Source organism: Nelumbo nucifera, chromosome 2, assembly GCF_055504915.1.
Source record: "Nelumbo nucifera cultivar China Antique chromosome 2, China Antique-T2T, whole genome shotgun sequence".
Classification (NCBI taxonomy): domain Eukaryota; kingdom Viridiplantae; phylum Streptophyta; class Magnoliopsida; order Proteales; family Nelumbonaceae; genus Nelumbo; species Nelumbo nucifera.
In genome coordinates this window covers 78,538,981-78,557,751 of record NC_142650.1, presented here as the reverse complement: position 1 = coordinate 78,557,751, position 18,771 = coordinate 78,538,981, and the positions used below count along the sequence as shown (strand labels likewise).

The window sequence follows — 18,771 nt, the reverse complement described above, 5'->3', positions numbered from 1 at the left end:
CCTCTTCTACCACCTTTTCTATAGTCGGGCGTAATAGGTCTTCTATGTAAGTTGTCCTTCATGTAGAGTCGATTGCACTAGCTAACTTAGAGAGTGCATTGGCTTCAATATTCTTTGATCTTGGGATTTGCTGGATATGCCAAGAGTGGAAATTGGGGAGGAGCTCTCTTACTTTGGCCAGGTAGGCCAACATGGTGGGCTCCCAAGCCTTACACTATCCATTCACTTGGCTGACTATTAGTTGCGAGTCACTGAATACTACAAGATGTTTAGCCTTAACTTCCTTTGCTAGCGACAGCCTGCCTATGAGTGACTCATAGTTGACTTCATTGTTCGAAGCTTGGAATAAGAACCAAAGGGTGTATTCTAGCTTTACTTCACTAGGTCCGTAGAGTATCAACCTAGCACCGCTTCTACATTGATTGGACGAGCCATCCACATGGAGAATCCAGGGCTCTTCGTCCCAAGTCGGGTTTTCTCAAGTCGGGGTAGGTGCCACGCTGGATGAGGCCTCCGAAGTGGTTTCTAGCTCAAAAACTCTAGGGGTCGGCAAGCTGAAAGTGCATTTGGCGATGAAATCCGCTAGGACCTGCACCTTGATTACTAATCGTGGCTCATATCGGATATCATACTCAATGAGTTCAATTGCCCACTTTGTAAGTCTTCCTGAGACCTCGAGCTTTCTGAAGGACTTGCCTCAGAGGTCGGTCGGTCAAGACCACGATAGTATGAGCATGGAAATAAGGTCTTAACTTTCAGGCTGCTACCACTAAAGCAAAGGCCAATTTCTCAATGTTTGGGTATCTAGTCTTGGTAGTATGCAACACTTTACTTATGTAATAAACAGGTCGCTAAACCTTTTCTACTTCTCTAATTAGGACCGAGCTGACCACCTCATCGCTCACAGAAAGGTAGAGCTTGAGCTCATCCCCGATCTCTAGTTTGGTCAGTAAAGGTGGTAAACTTAAGTACTTTTTCAGCTCGTCAAAGGCAAGTTGACACTCTTCAATCCATTCAAAGTCCTGGTTCTTTTTGATTGCTTTAGAAAATGGTAATCATCACCCAACCAACTTAGACATAAATCAGTTCAAGGCATCTATTCGGCCAGTTAGTTTTTGCACTTCTTTAACTGATCTAGGGGGTCGTATATGTAATATTGCCTGGTTTTTTCTAGGTTGGCCTCGATGCCGCGTCGGCTAACTATGTATCCAAGGAACCTGTCTGACGTGACACCAAAGACACACTTGTTTGGGTTGAGTTTCATGTTGTATTTTCTTAAAATGTTGAAAACACATCCCATGTCGCCAATTAAGAAGTTTAAACAATTGGTTTTTACAACCATATCATCCACATAACATTCTACTTTATTTCCAATCAAGTCTAAAAAACATGGTTTACAAGTCGTTGGAAGGTCGCTCCAGCGTTTTTACGGCCAAAGGGCATGACTTTGTAATAGTACAAGCCCATTTCAGTGCGGTTTTTTCTTCATTGGCTGGGTCCATAGAGATCTAGTTGTAATCAGAGTAAGCATCCTTGAAACTCAACAGCTCGAACCTTGAGGTCACATCTACTAGGCGATCGATTCACGGGAGAGGGAAGCTATCTTTTGGGTAGGCTTCTTGCCATTGGCTTTCTTCATGAGCACTGGGTTTGTAATCCAGCTTGGGTATTGAACCTCCCTAACAATGTTGGCTACGAGTAGCTTCCCTACCTCCCCGTCAACTACTTTCCATCTTCCCAGGGCTAAGTTCCTTTTCCTCTGCCAAACTGGTCTAACTGAGGGGTCAACATTCAACTTATGAGTTATAAGCTTAGGGTCTATACCAGGCATTTCTACTACCGACCAAGCAAAAACATCTAAGTTATTAAGTAAGAAGCTTACCAGGTTGGAGTGCATCGGTTCAGTCAAGCGAGCCCCTATTTGTACCATCTTCTCTGGCTCAGTCTTTGAGACCGGCACTTGGATGGTATCTTCCATGGGCTGAGCTCGCTCGTCTATGTTATCAAGTGGTGGCTCTAGGTTGAAGTCGACAACAATCCTGCCTTTTGCCTTCAAGGCTACTACATAACATTTGCGAGTCTCTAGCTGATCACCTCGAATAACTCCGATACCTCCAACCATGGGGAACTTCATTGCCAAATGGTAGGTTGATACTACTGCCCGAAGGGCATGCAAGATAGGTTGGCCCAAGATGGCATTGTACAGGGGGTGTAGTGACCACAAAGAAATCATGATCAATTCGAACTAAGTTTGGGGGGGAGCTCGCCACAACTGGCACACTCACTCGACCAAGGGGCTGAACTACTTCTCTACTGAAGCTGACCAAGGGTACACCGGCGAGTTGTAGGTCCTTTTTGCCGAGCTCCATGCGCTTGAACGCTTCCTGGAAAATAATATCAATCGAGCTCCCTATGTCAACCAAAATTCTTTTCACCTCAAAATCATTGATCGTCAACCTTACTACCAGAGTTTCGTTGTGTGGATACTGTATTCCTCGCGTGTCGTCTTCAGTGAAGTAGATTACTTCTTCTTTTAGGGGGCACTTCGACGGATTGTCATTGTCATGCTTTAAGTTCTGGACTAAAATCTTTCCAGTTGAGGTGGTACAACTGGCTACTATGGACCCTCCGGTGATCATATTGATGACCCCCCAGACGGGCCGCTCTTGTTGCTATTCTTGGAGAGCTTGGTCTCTTCCTTGCTCCTTGCTTATCTGGGGTGCCTCCTTGTGTTGCTTGGTAGGTCGACCTATTTCTTCTTTCTTTACAAATTGTCTCAGGTACCCATGACGGATCAGTTCCTCGATCTCGTCTTTAAGGTTTCTACAATTTTCAGTGTCGTGCCCCATATCACGGTGGAAATGACAATATTTGTGTGGGTTCCTGGTTGATGGGTTGCCCTTCATCCTAGGCGACCATCTAACATACTCTACAGTTTTTATTTGCATTAAGATCTCGCCTTTTTTTGCATTTAGGGCGATATAGGTTTTATTATACAAGGGCAGGGTTTCAGATTGTTAGTCTAATCTGGAATTCCGGTGAGGAGACTTTCTCTTCCTTCTGGGTGACTTACTTCTCCTGCTTCGTGGTGACCGACTTCTCTTGGGAAATATGCTCCTTCCCCGTGACTTGCTTGTTGCCTCTTCTTCTGTTTGCTTCCTTTTACCTAAAAACTTTGACCGGGATCCTAGCGCCTCTTTAGCCTTGATGAATTTGTCAACTTCGGTGAGGAATCTCTCCACGGAGGTCAAAGGATTCAACTCAATCTCCTAGTGTAGATCAAGGTGACGGATGTCATTTGTTGTTGCGGTGAATTGCACAGCTAGGTCAATGTTGGGAATTTGTAGATGCTCCGGGTTGAATCTTCTGATGTACTCGTAGAGTGTCTCATTAGGTCGCTAAACAACATTTAGCAAACAAGTCGTAGATTTGGGGTGCCTCTTACTGGTGACGAAGTGGGTGATGAATAGATTAGCGATATGATCCCAGCTTTTTATGGAACCAGGAGCCAATCCAGAGTGTTTTCACCATTAGTAAGGCTATGGAGGTTGGTTGAGTCTCCGAAGGTCCAGAGAAGACAACGAGAAAAGAGAGGTTGTGGGGAAGAGAGAGGAAGAGGGGAGAGAAGGGAGAGACCCTCTTGTGAGAAACCCTAGGTCAAAGTTATAATGTTCTCCCTTAGGGAATAGTTAATCTCCCCTTTTATAGAGAGAAAGCCAAAGCTTATATAAGGAGAATGACTTAAAAAGGAGACCTTTTCTGTAAGGAAAGGGGATCTTTACTTTATGTTTGGCTATTAAGGGAGCATTATTGGAGTTTCACCACGTGTCCCGCGAGATCCTTCGAAGACAGGATTTTTCTTTCCCTTAAGGATTCTCTATGTATGCTACTTCTTTTTGTGACCCATTTATACTGACGTGGCACGGGTGATGTCATCATTCAGTGGGCGCGCTTTTATTAAATCCATGTGGCATCTTATCACACGCGTAATTTAAAGACACACATGTAACCAACATTTATTCCCGGTCTACCGTGATTCCACGGTTCTATAATGGTCTCGTGTTCATCGTAACTTCGCGCGCATCCGAAGTTCATCGCAACTCTGTGTGCGTCCGAAGTTCATCGTGACCTATTTCGGGTATGAGTTCATCGCAGATTTGCAATGAGTTATGAACTCATCAAAAACGTGCTATGGGTTATGGATTCATCGCGGGCATTCGTGTAATGTTGGTTTGACATCCTATATACTTTGATGGTCTTATTGACCACTATGTAGCTACACGGAGTACCATAACTGAGCTGTGTCTCGGAGGGTTATCAAGAAAGCAATGCACATACTTGCGTCGTTGGCCCCGTGCAGTTGCATTAGGGCCTGGAAGTTGTCTGCATGGTCTATTGGATCTGTCAATCCATTATATGATTCAAGTGTGGGCGCCCTGAAGTTCTTTGGCCATGGGTCCGTGAGTATCTCTAGGGCTAAAGGTGATAGCGAGTTATAGGGCATCCTGTACGAGATGCCTTCCTAGCAAGTCGCTTTACTCTCTTCTTTTTTGTCCATCACGCTCACAGACAGAGCGAGCTGGCTTTTCTTTGAGGCATGGTGAGAATGTCTTCGGTGCCTTCTTTTAGAGCCTTCGGAAGAACTAGAGGCCTCAGTTCCAATGGGAGCAGTAGCTAGGCTTTCCACTAGAAGTTGATTCTGGTTCTGGTTGGGGAACGCATTCTCTATCGGGGGCTGATTGTTGTTTTGGTCAGGAACCCGATTGGAGGCCTAGTTGGGAACCTCACTAGGAACCCGAGCAGGGGTCGGGTTATGGTTCAGCCCAGCATTCTATCGCCATAGTAGCCGGGGTTGTTGCACTTGCTGGTTCTGAAGCTGTGGTCGGGTCTGTTGCTACTACGGTTGTTGTTGCCCCCCCCCCATTAGGGTGGCGAACTTGTCCTCCCAAGATATGATCTGATCACTCATTCCATGAACACATTACACTAGGTCATAGAACTAGCGTGCATCGACCCTAGTGGAAGCCGCAAATGGCTCAACCTCAAGAGGAGGCACGTTCACATGAAATGGTGCCACGATTGGATTCAAAGCAGGTCGGACACCTAGTGGAGTCAAAGGTACATTAATCTGTCCAATGGTTATCGAGGGGACTTCTGGGATCATGGCGAGTTGTTCGTGCCCCCCAAAAACTTGGTTGTTGTTTTTATTAAAAGGTTGGTTGCTTGATGAAGCCATAGGTATCAACACTTGATGTTTAAAATGAAAACTTAGCTTTTTGTATCGTGTTCCCACAGACCGCGCCAATTGATGTAGCATGATCTAGCTGCTCTCATGTGTCTGATGACTTGGACGTTGATTCAGATGCTTGCCTCGTCAGTGGCCGAGTTGTGCTAGGCCGAGCTATACTGTTCTGCAATAAAGGTAGGATTAGAGTGCTCGGGTTGTTTTTACCCAGGGTGGGCACTCCGATGCTGAAGTCAATGACTTGTATTAAGAGTTCTTAAGAGATAAAAGAATGCGAGTGCTTAATCGCGTGTACCTTCTCAGATGAAAATGAGGGCTTTATATAAATGTGAGTGACCTGAGTCCCGTTACAACAGGTCTCAGGTTCTCACGGAGTCATTTCCGTTCACTCGGGAGAATAATTACGTCAGTTACATAATCTACGTAGGGGTTGTGGCCAGTCTAATTGACTTCGATGCGTACGATGCAATAGGCCGGCCTAACGGTCGACTCGTTAGTACTCCAGAGATATCAGACTAGCAACGGATCTATGAGACAAGTCAACAGGCTTGCATTGCTGGTCGTCAAAGGTACTCTTCGTAGCTCGACTGGTCTCTGGAATAGGTTGCTATTTGCTGAAGACCTATCAGCTCGGCTCGGCCAAGGTATTTGATGTTGGCTAGGGATAAAGTGTTATAGGCCGACTTACCAAGGTGTTACTTGATAGCCACATGTTGTGATGTAATTCGGAGGACCAAATTACCCCTCATTACGACCTATAAAGATTAAATATGTTTTAGATCTATGAGTTTATCTATTATATCCATAGAGTAATTGAAATTTCTTCTTTAATATTTTTTATTTTCTCTATTTTTAGAATTAAAAAATAAATAATAAATAATTATATTTTATCATTTGATCACAACAATTGAATATATTATAATTCTATGGATGATCTATCATATCCACAAAGCAATTGAAATTTATTCTTTAATAACTATTTTTTAAATATATTATATAATATTTATATATTTTTTATAACTTTTGGAAATTAATAATAAATAATTATTAATTATATTTTCACATAGAAGTTGTGCCAATGCATGTTTTATGGTTGGATAGGAGAGTTGAGTTTTTCCAATCCCATAAAACATTAAAATATAAGAATTATAATTTATAAATTATAGTTAGGCATAAGATTTTTAATGAAATTATAATTAACTACAATATATTTCTTCATAAAACCATTAAAATATATTAATTTAATGTACATACACCTCATTGAGGTCTTATATTTAGTTTTGTTGATGTATTTTTATGATTTATTAAAGTATTTATAGTGTTTTCAAGCGTATCTATGTGTATCTTAGTTTTTTTTCGATACACATGCGTATCCAAGGCGTATCCCAATATGTTTCTTAAAATTGCCTTTCCAATACACTTGACATTTTTGATACTTTTAACCTTGGTAACGATTAAAGGAGATAGCCAACAAGGAGTAACACTGAGCTGAAAACCGCTTACAGATAATCATAAAGAGAAAAGGAGAGAAGATGTAACTACAATGCCGCTTGCGGCTTGGATCCATTATTTGATGGACAGTGTCATCCATTTGGTCAAATAGGTTGCCCAAAAACATAGAGGCCAACCACAATTAATGGCCACCAATAGCAAGAACAACAAGAGGAGCCAAAACTATCCAAAGGTCGTAGTCAAGGACACGGGAAACAAGAACTGGGATGCAACATAAAGGATAAATGTTGCAAGATGACACTGGTTGTCCCCCTTTCGATATGGGTTTATTTAATTTAGGTGTTTACTCTAGAGGTTTGATTGAGGAGTTTGAAGAGATCAATAATGTTTTGACAATAGAACGGTAAAATTAGGATTATGAAAAAAATTTAATGATAGTTCTAAATAGTCCAAAACCTATTTATGTTATGTGGGGCTTAGGGTGAATTGAATCGAGCTTTTCATGAGCTATTTGAGCTTGACTCATGAAAAACTTGATTCGATTAGGTTTAAATTGAACTTCAAGCCAAGCTCAAGCCTAATATGTAGGCTTGTTTTCTAATCAAGTCGAGTTCGAGCCTAGTGAAGCTTAGTTTGTAAGGCTCTTGAACCTAATTGAGCATATATTATATATAATATTTTTAATTTATATATATAATAGCAAGTAAATTTTTTATGTAATTATATATAATTTTTAATTTTTTATATGTATAATTTTTAATTTTTACATGAAACTCGACTTGTTATAGAGCTCAAGTTGAGCTGAACTTGAACATACGAGTTTTGAGTTGAGCCAAATTCGAACTCATGTCTCTAACTCAAATCGAGCTCGAGCCCAAACATGAGCCTAATATTTTTTTGTTGAACCGAGCTTGAATAGTTGGATATTCAGCTTGGCTTGACTTAATCCACCCCTATATGTGGCTATCTTAAAAAGTACATATAAATAGTTTTTAAAACTAGATGACATATATAAGTATTTCCCTCAAACCTAGGGCACACATAAGTAATTAACCCTATTTTTGAAAACCACAAAACATATCAAACCAAACACTAAGGGGAAGATCTATGATGTTCGAAACATATTGGAAGAGCATTGACCAACCAAACCTCCTTTGAATTATGATGGAAACCACCCTTATTGATTACTACTTTTATGATGTTGGTTGATTGGTTATAAGTTTTTCAGATATCATGTCTTTCAAACAGCCAATGCAAACCTAACACCAATATATATTTTTCAGTTTTTATAATTTTGTCAAAAAGAGGATAAATACAAATATATACTATAAATACATACAAAATAATACAAAATACAAGATTTTACACGCTAGATATTTGTATTTTTACTCTTTCCAAACTGAACCTTATGTTTTTCACTTTTTCTCTCCTTTATTTTTTCTGTAAAAAGGCCTTAAGTTTTTCCGGTACTTTAGAAAATTACCATCTAGGGGGTGCTCATTAAAATTTAAAAAACCGAATTAAAAAAAAATCCAATTAGATTCAGTGCTTTTGAAAAACTAAGGGTAGCAGTTCTATTTGATTAACCGATATGAAAACCCGGTGGTTAACCGGACCACCGGTTAAATATATATGCATTATATTTATATGTAAATATTTATATTATATATTATTTTTAATATAATATATAATATATGACATTGACATTATATTATTTATAATATAATATATGACACAAGTCCACAGACTCACACGTGACACATGTGAGAACGCAAAGCAGAGGTTTTGAGCTCACTGCTCACCATGCCAATTGCCGAGTTCGGCTTCAGTCGGGGCAAGACCGAAAGCGAAAAGCGTCATATTATTGGTAATGGTAATTCTCACTTGATTGATCTTAACTAAATGCCAAAACCCTCCTTAAATCGTCTCTATCGTCTTCTAACCACCGCTTCGGACCTGCAACCCCCCGTGACCCTACCCTCTGTTGCCGCTGGCGCCGCTGCTTATCATCGTCGAACAGTTCGTATCAGAACCTGTGCTATCCTCTCTCTCTATCTCTTCTTCTTCACAGCTTTGATCTATTCCTAATTTTTTCTCTTTTTCTGTTATGTTTCTCAGAAATTGAGGAGCTTGAAAGGTTAACATTCATCATAATAGAAAGAGAGAGGTTTCAGGTTTTGACTGGAAGCTGGTAGAGAAAGAAGAGATCTTTAGAAGCGAAATGAGTGTATGGAACTACGTGGTGACGGCTCACAAGCCGACGAACGTCACGCATTCGTGCGTAGGGAATTTCACGAGTCCACAGGAGCTCAATCTGATCATAGCGTAATCATCTCTATACCAATATCTCACTATTTCTTTGATTATTTATTTGTAAATCCATTCGATACTTAGGGCTCCTCTTTTTCGCGCTCCCCGTGTCCTTCTAAGGTTTTCTTTAATTTAAAATCATTTGCCCATATACATTTTAGGTAGTTTCTTTTTAATTCAGATTGAAAGGTTTGCCTTTCCCCCCTTAATGTTCTTTAAAGGATTCAGAGGTGCATCCTTTTCGTCAGTGTTGTTACCATTTGAAAATTTGAATAGTTGTTGGTGAACCTGCTTTGTCTTATTACACTAATGTAATCTATGTGTTGATAAGATCATAATATGAGGAGACAGGCACTGCTGGTTCTAGTCTTAGAATTGATCTCTTGTTTTGGAAATATGAATTTAATACTTCAATAGTAGGGCTAAAACAAATTAATACAGTGCTTTACCAATCTCTCGAGCTCAATTACTGATACACGCTTGAATGACTTGACAACTGAACATTTATGTGTATGAATGGACTGCATTTATTGGGGATAAATGAGATCACTGTTTTTATATAGGATGCTCAATTTGACAAATCCACTTGCCATTTTACACAAGAGTCCTATATCACCACATGTTCTTGATAAAAATACCAAAGAACCTGTTGCAATCCCATAATATATCCAGCCAGTAAAGATGATTTCAAAGATCCCCAGTGTATCTTTTTTTTTTTTATTTTTTATTTTTTTATAGGAAACTGTAACTTTCATTAAGTTTAAAAATTATAGAATTACACCTGCCACCTTCCTAAAAGGTGACCCCTCATAACATAATCAAATTATAAGCATGCCCAAAATAAAGTCTCCCCATTAACCCCTTGCTTTGCTAAAACATCAGCCAACCTATTTGCTGTTCTCCTAACCCAGTTAAATTGTGCTCCTGACTCCCATGTCAAATTCATTATTTCCCTTATATGCTGTCTAAGGGGCCAAGCGCCCAAGTTCCTTGTTTGCATCCAGCCTATGACCAATCTTGAATCCCCCTCCACTTCTAACTGTTGGAAGCCCAACTGTTTAGTCAATCTGAGCCCTTGAAGGAGCGCCGTTACTTCTGCTCTTAGTGAGTCACCCACTCCTAAAGGGCTAGAGAACAAGGCCAAAACTCTTCCTTCCATATCTCTAAACACACCCCCGATTCCAAAAGGAGCATGGTTGCCCATAGAGCTGCCATCAAAGTTCAGTTTCACAGAAAACTGTATGGGTGGGGTCCACTCCTCATTAACAATAGTAGGAGGGATGGAGGAGCCTGCTACTATGTTCCATTCTCTAAGCAAGTCATCTGCAGAAAAATCCTTGAAGAGATCCATAGTTTTCAGCCAATGTTTTTTCTTGCCCTTGGAAAATCTTTTTATTTCTCTGTTCCCAAACTGCCCTAGCTGCTCTCGTTGTTCTCCACATCACCCTTCCCTTCTTCTTTGGTTGTCGGAAGAAACTAGAGTCAAAAAGTTCCGCCACTCTTGAGGGGGGAGTCCACTTGCAATCAAAGAGGGAAGAGAACCATTCCCAGATATGAGTAATAAAAGGACAGGATAAAAATAGATGATTCACCGTCTCACCACTATTCAGGAAAAGGCTACAGACATGTGGGGATAAGCACCAGTTTGGTCTCTTTTTGAAGCATATCCAAAGTGTTAATTTTTTGGAGTACCACATGACTTTAAGCTTGTTCAAGGAGAGGGAGTAGATAACTGAGAACCTACCCTTAAGAGGGGAATCCTCAATCCCAGAAAAGAATTTTATTACTTGAGCAAGCATCATATCTGATGAATTGAGAGAACAAAGGTAGTACACCAACAATAGCTTTCCACTGGGAGAAAGAAGAAGCCCTAGGGTCTAGTCCAGCATCCCATCTATTTGCTGCCATTCCATGGATACTTCCCACTACTCTATGCCATAAACTTTTCTGCTTCTTGGGAAATCTCCACAACCATTTGCCTAGCAACACTGTGTTTCTCACTCTAATATTTCCAATCCCTAGCCCCCTTTATGTTTTATTTATTTTTTCTGGAAACCACTTCCCACTTTACCAAGTGATATTTTTTTTAATCTCCTGGCTCCCAAAGAAAGTCTCTCATTATCTTCTCAATCTGATTTGCAGATTTGCTAATGTAGACTTAATTAGGGTGATTCTACCCCCAAGCGAGATGTATTTTCTCTTTCAACCTGCTAACTTCTTTGTGAATCTTTCCAAAATTGGGTACCAACCTTTGGATTTCTCCCCAATGGTAAACCTAAGTATTTCAAAGGCTACTCGCTTACCTCACAACCTAAGATACTAGCCAAGACATGCACCTCCTCCCCTATCCTATTTATTCTAGCTACACAACTTTTGTTCCAATTTACTCTTTTTTTTTGATCAATGACAGAAATCAGTTTATTAATGGGCAATAAAGTTACAATAATCCAGGAAGAGGTAAAGAGGCTTAACTCTCCTGAAAAAGAAAAAAGAAAATAGGATTACAATACAACTGAAAACATCTGTTCCCATCCCACCCTTTGTTTCGCCAATGTATCTGCAAAAGCATTTGCAGTCCTCTTCACCCATTGAAACTGAACCTCCATCCCCAGTTAACCATTTAGCTTCCCTTCTTTCATTTGCATATTTCCACAGTTCATTGTCCTTCTGTAACCAGCTTAGAACCAGCTTTGAGTCTCCTTCAACAATTAGCCTATTAATACTCAACTCCTTTGTTTTTTGTAAACCTTCCATTAAAGCACATATCTCAGCTCTGAGAGAGTCACCATTCCCAATGGGGCCTGAAAACAAAGCAATCACCTTTCCATTATCATCTCTGAACACCCCACCAACACTCGAGGGCCTAAGATTACCTTCACTACTGCCATCAAAATTTAATTTTACACACCCTAGGCCTGGTGGAGACCATAAGGGAGATGCAACTGATGAAAAAGGAGCAGAATTTGCCACTTCCAGCCAGCTATTCAGTAGCATAACTGTAGAGACATCAGCAAACATATCCAAAGACTTCAGCCAATGCACCACCCTAACCAATATTACCTCAATGATACCTTCTTTGTTCCTTTCCTTATCAGAAAAGGTCCTAGAGTTTCTCTCTTCCCATATAGTCCGGCAAATGGCAGCCCTCACACACCTCCACATAACCCTACCCCTTTTCTTAGGCCATCTAAGGAAAGAGGTGGCAAACAAGCTTCATATATTTGGTGGAGGGGTCCACCTGCAACCAAATAAAGAAATAAACCATTCCCATATATTATAAACAAAAGGACAATAAATTGGTAAGTGGTAGAAGCTTTCACCATTAGCCTTGCAGAGGGTACGCTGATTTGGGGACAAGCACCAATTTGGCCTTTTGTTCTGGAGTAAATCACATGTGTTACATCTTTCCAAGAATGCCTCCCAACAAAAAGCTCCAATCCTTGGAGGGATCGGCTCATCCCATATTTACTTAACTGGGAAATGGGTGTCACTTTTAAATTTAAAGTGTTGCTGGCTCCTCCCAAAATTCTTCCCTTTCCCTATATGAATTAGGTCAATAGACATTGGTTAATGCCCATTCCAATCCATCCTCTTTTCCTCCTTAATTTAGTTGTAACTGAAATTACCAATTAGTTCTTTAGTACAATCCATCTCCTCTGTCTTCCAAATTGTAGGAGGCTTACAGGTGCCTCAATATGGAAAACATCTTCCACATTGAAAGTTGAACTAATTCCCATGTCCAGGTAAGTCAAGTTCATATGCATTAGGTTCTATCCAAGGTTTTTAAAACTGGACCGGACAAGGAACCGTTCTAGGGTCTGGTTCCCGGGTTGAATGGTCTGACTGTTCGGACCGAACGGACAGCCCGCTTTGACAAAAAAATAAAACAATTAAAAAAGTTAAAAAGGTCAAAAACTGTTGTTTGGGTTGACGGTTTGACCACCCGGGTCAGCAGTTCACTGACCAAATGGTGGTTTTTGGCTAAAAAGCAGTTTTGGGGTGAAACGGAACTGGTTAGTGACTGGTTCCCGGTTTTTCCGGTCCAACCGTCTAGTCCGGTCCAGTTTTCAAAACACTGGTCCAATCTTTTGGGTGATGCGAAATGGGCCATTGGCTTGGGCATATAACTTTTTGGAGGAGAGCTTTGGGTAACACTTAGGATGCACATGAAGACAATTGAGAATTTCAACTTAGTACTCTAGAATTTCCACAATGTTGTAAAAAAATCAACAATCTTAACATCTCAATTAAATACACTTGAGAAATATTTGCTGATGTGGGAAATCTGGTTGTCGACTGGGTTTTGGCTTTACCAGAATTTTTAGAGATTGAAAAGTGCTTTCAGGGTGGGTTTTTAGGGTACTCTTGGATTATAAGGGATTGTGACAATATAAGCTATTGTCCCAAATGAGTTCTGTTGTAACTTCTCTCATATCATAGGTGCCAGCTCACACCCTACTTTTATTGTAATATTTTGACTTGTTTAATGAAAGTCTCTTTAACTCAGAAATTTGATGTTGACGTAGAAGTTTTCCATTGTTGATGTAAGGTTGTTGCAACCAGATAGAAAGGAACAATTAGATGATCCTTTAGAGCATATATCCTAACTAGAGAATGTTCTTCACCTTAAAGGAGGATCTTGATTCCACCCAACTGTTCCTAATAATCTATCACTAATTCACTATATCTGAAGTTGGAACAGAAGCCAATCATCTGTCATGGATCTATGAAGATTGTAGGGTTTTCAAGTCATTCTTTTTGTCACAAAACACAAATAATGGTTTTTGGTTGCATGCTCCACTTTTGCTTGGTTGAAATATGGCAGATAGATAGATGGATAGATAGAGATAGAGAGCTACGTTCTTTCTTTTGACTGTCTCTACTTTTGTGCTTAATGCAGCTATGGTATTTGTCCTTGAGAAAAAGCCCTGTTCCTGGGTCCTTGATTGATTTTCGAGATGTTAAATTTGCTCAATGTAAACCATTTCCTTGTGCTTCTTGGTTTCATCAAATCCTTTTAATAAATTATTCAAACTTTTCTAAAAGCATGACTTCCTGTTCTCAATAATGAGGCTTCCTTTCCTTGCTCCTATTTCAAATAATTTTGAAAGTTTATTTTGAACAGAAGATCCCTCTTTTCATGTGTTTTTTTGGTTTTGGTCAGCATTCATTATATTGTATACCATAGTTTTGTGCTCCCTGCTTCTAGAATTTCTTAAGTGTCAGGTTTTTTCTAGCTTTCAAAACATTAATAAAATTTGCTGACTAGCACTCATAAGAAGGTAAATTGAAAGCTTTCTAGGATAACATTGCTTTTGAAAAGTTATTATATCGAAGTAGTTTTTACTTTCATTTATATCTAATTATTTATTTTTTCCATTCATTTGCATGGTTTTCTTTTTATTTTATCTAGTTATATCTTTTCTCCCTTCTTGTAAAACCCAATATACTGATGATGTAATTTTCCTCCAGGAAATGCACACGTATTGAGATTCATTTGCTCACACCTCAGGGCTTACAGGTATTTCCTTTTGACCTGCTAGTGCTGCATTGCATTTATCTGGTTTGTTTTTTATCATTGGTTATCGTGGCAATGGTTTTCCAGTGGTCTTAAGTGATTTTACTTGTCAAATATTCAACCAGTATAATTGATTAAAAAGAAGTTGGACAGAGATAGAAGAGAAAGAACTAAAATGGGGTGAATATCCCTTGGGTTAAAGTAGAAATTGAATGGGGGTGGGCGGAGCAGGGATAGACTATGTATCTTAGTGCCATTTTTCTTCTTTGTTATATGAGTGTAGTATACCTTGTACATTTTTTACTATCAAGAAATTTTCATCTGTTCTGATAAAAAAGTGTACAATCAGTAGAATTGATTGAAAACAAATGGGAGAGAGAGATAGAAGAGAGAAAAATCATGTACACACCAAAAAGAACAAGGCTTTGAGCCCTCTATTCTTCATATGTAAATCATGTACAACGAGAATAATGCCCTTATTTCACTGAACAGTTGTGTGTGCTTCCACTGTCTTGTCATGGATTTGAGTTATTCTCTGTCACATGTATTAAGTTGTGTGGCTATTATTTGCTTGTTTGGTTTACTATTGGAATTTTATGGATTAAGTACTTTTCAAAATCTGTCTTCTCTAAGCTCTCAGTAGGAGTTTTTATTTCTCATAATATGGTAGCTTTTTTTGAATGAGAAATAGTGTATCTGCTTTGCAGCCTATGTTGGACGTGCCAATATATGGAAGAATTGCAACACTTGAGCTTTTCCGTCCTCATGTAAGTTTCTTTATTTTTTTGTATTGTAGATGTATTTTGCTTTTTCCAGTTAATAAATTTTCTTTTTTGTTTACTTTAAAAAATAAGTTTCTTTATGTTTGTGCTTAAAAGACTTGACCATGGGGATTATGTTTTATGTGGTGTCTATTTATTGGCCCTGTTTTTGTGCAGGGTGAGGCACAAGATTTTCTATTTATTGCCACAGAAAGATACAAATTTTGTGTTCTTCAGTGGGATGCAGAGACATCTGAACTCATAACAAGGTTTAAGCTTGAGATGTTCTTTTTTTCTTATCTGTTATTTGATATCTGGCAGTTTTGATATCTGTTATTTCTTGCTCTTTTTCTATCTTGCACTTCTTTCAGTTGCCAAATTTGCAACTACCCTTTTCTTTTTTTAGGTTTGTGGACTTATTGTTTGCCTTTCTTTTTTTTTTCTTCTTTTCTGTTCTTTTTGAAAGTAGTGATTGCAAGTTTCAAAATTTTGACACAATACGCGACAGATTAGGCGTATTGTATCAGCAAGCCCTCGATACAAGAAATACAAGGCTTTTGGGGTTTGGACTATTTTTAGGGGTAGGCAGGCCTAAGACCAACCCCCTGACCAACCTTGAAAAAAAACCCAGAAAAAAGTTATGAAACTTTGAAACACCAGATACACATTTTCATGTGTATTGGATGTATCGTACGTTGTGCCCTAAAAGATTGTATTATTCAATGTTTTAAATAGGTGCATAGGTGTGAACCTAGTTGAAGCACCTTTCAAAAGCTGCCTAGTAAGCCTCAGTATATGCTTGATGCACCTTGCCTTTTTATGTGTTCTACATTTTTGTAATGGTTAAGAGAACATGAATTGTAGTTATTTTAGCAATTGAGGCAAACATCTCCTCATAATCAATACCATACTCCTGTGTAACTTTGAGCCACAAGACATGCTTTATATCGATCTAGTGAATCATCATACTTCAACTAGATAATTTAAACCCATCTAATCCCAATAATGGAAGCATTTGAGGGGGTATGAACAAGATCCCAAGTGTCCTTCTCATGCAAAGCTTGAACCTCTACATCCATGGCATCTCTCCAATGAGGACTGATAATGGCCTGTTAGTAAGAGCGAGGGATATCTGTGGAAGATAAGACAACAGAGGAACTATGGTTTGAAGGAAATCCATAGTGATCAGGTGGTCTAGAAATACAAGTAGAACAATGGCATAGGTGCTGACTAGTTGGTTAGTATAGTCTTCTACTGGTTGTAGCGAAGATTTGGGATTGAATCCCGCCTGCACCTGGGTTGGGGGATGGGCTACCCCCCACTGTCTAGCCCTTCATATAAAAAAAAGAACGATGCAAAGGAGCAGAGGGATCAATAGGGTTATTTGAAACTGAAGTATCACTTGTAGGGGTATCTGAAACAGACTGATGATCTGGGTTGGGAGGGAGTTGTAGGCAATAAGTGCTGCAATATGAATTCGCTTGTGAGAGAAGACGAGAAGATCCTTCACAGTAGTCGAAGAAGGGACATCCTGTGAATCAAAGTCACACAGAACAGAAAAAGATGGTGTAGATAGTTTGGCTACTCTAGCGAAGAAGGAAATATGCTCAAGGAAAACAACATCATGAGAAATACAAATGCGGCGAGTGGTAAGATCATACCAAAGAAATCCCTTGTGGTCAGGACTATATCCTACAAAGGTACACATAACACATTGAGTAGAAAGTTTAGAACGTTCACAAGAAGGAAGATGCACAAAATATACACATCCAAAAACATGAAGATTAGATAAATTTGGAGGACAACCAAACAATTTCTGATAAGGAGACATATTAGCAAGACTAGAAGGACACATTTGATCAGAAACACAATTGTACTAGTTGCCTCTACTCAAAAAGAAGGTGGTGCATGTGTCTCTTGTAGAAGAGTTCTCACAACATTGAGAACATGCCCATTCTTACGTTAATTCATTGAACTTGTATTCTATGATTCTTTAGGTAGGACAAAAATTTTTCTACAGTATTCTTTCCCTGAATCTGAACGGAGGATCTGTACGCTTAATTGAAACTAAACTTGAACCATATCATGGAATAGCCAAAATGTTGGAAAATTCTGACTTGTGCCTTAGGAAGTAAATCCAAGTGTACCTGGTACAATTATCGATAAATAATATGAAATACTTGTATCTCAAGCATGAAATAACAGATGAAGTCCATACACCACTATGTATAATTTCAAAACGGAGAGGTAGCATGCTCAACTATGTGAGGAAAGGGCAAAGTACGGCTTTTACTCAAATAAACCATAGTTTTCAAGGCATCTAGGCGATTCTAGGCGACATTGGGGGTGCCTAGTCGCCTAGGCAATAAAACTTTTATAATATAAAAAAACTAACTTTTGGATGGTCCCTAGTTTTATATACCATTCAGCATGTATATTATTATTTGAAAAAATAACAATTCTCTTTAGTAAGAACATTAAATTTCCTTTAAAAATGTGGCAAATCATCACATCTAAACGATAAAAATCTTTTACATATATTAATTTCATTATTTTCAAAAATAATACTACTATAATAAGTATTTAATAGAGCAATTTCATATCAATTAGTGGCTAAAGAAGGTTATTAACTTTATATGATAAATATTCAAGATGGAAAGTAAAATAGAAAAAACAAGGATGGAGTTTCTGTTTTATTTAATTAGAGAACGAGAGGATGGAAAAAAATAACCTCTTTATAATTCTATTCTTTCTTTCTTTCTTTCTTTCTTTCTTTTTCTCTCCTCAAAACCCTTTGATCTTTTAAATTTCAGTAGTAAAACATTAAAATAAAGTATAATTGATATATATATAGCATATAATAATTTAACACATACATTAATAAGATACAACAATATAAATGGTATTATAAAAGGCGCCCGCCTTATCAAGGCATTTAAGCAAGGTGCCCACCAAGGGTGCCTAGTTGCTTAGGCGATGCCTTGATAACTATGATAAACACAAGATGTATCAAAAGTTTGTAAAGAAGCACTTTTATTTGTAGTAAAGCTAGAGTCAAACAAAAACTTAAGTTTTTCAGAGTTGGAATGACCCAAACATTTATTCCATAAATCCCAATCATTATTTCTTTGAACCAAAACAGGACTAGATGAAGAAGAATTAAAATAAGTTGATGGCTCTGTTGTTTGAGATTTCTTGAACTCCAACACAAGCAAAGCTTACACCCCTTCCCAGTGCACCGGCCCTGAACAAAACAACCATTAGAAAAAAAGGTAAGAATGTGACTTTCATCAACAACCAATTGAAATAAGGTTAGTAGTAAGATTGGGATCAAAAAAGGTCTTCGTAAGGGGAAAGAAAGTTGAGGGTGAAAAGCTTAAGCACAAATCATTACGCCCAATGATGCTTACTTTCTCACCATTGGCAGTAACAATGTGTTTATGGTGGGTCTCAGAAAATTTACTTGAAGGTTCAAGGTAGGCTCC

General features: G+C 38.8%; 1 protein-coding gene across 2 annotated transcripts in view; it reads left to right on the top strand.

The window, feature by feature from the left end:
• The first annotated feature begins 8,490 nt into the window (after positions 1 to 8,490).
• LOC104590707 (DNA damage-binding protein 1) overlaps positions 8,491 to 18,771 on the top strand; it is an 81,455-nt gene continuing 71,174 nt past the window's right edge. The window contains exons 1-5 of one of the 2 annotated variants that reach the window (XM_010249440.3): positions 8,491 to 8,716; positions 8,816 to 9,022; positions 14,480 to 14,528; positions 15,233 to 15,292; positions 15,464 to 15,555. In XM_010249440.3, the coding sequence (XP_010247742.1) occupies positions 8,919 to 9,022; positions 14,480 to 14,528; positions 15,233 to 15,292; positions 15,464 to 15,555 (305 nt within the window). In that variant the 5' untranslated portion in view covers positions 8,491 to 8,716; positions 8,816 to 8,918. The remainder of the gene's footprint in view (positions 8,717 to 8,815; positions 9,023 to 14,479; positions 14,529 to 15,232; positions 15,293 to 15,463; positions 15,556 to 18,771) is intronic. The other variant, XM_088899414.1, reaches the window with a different exon arrangement.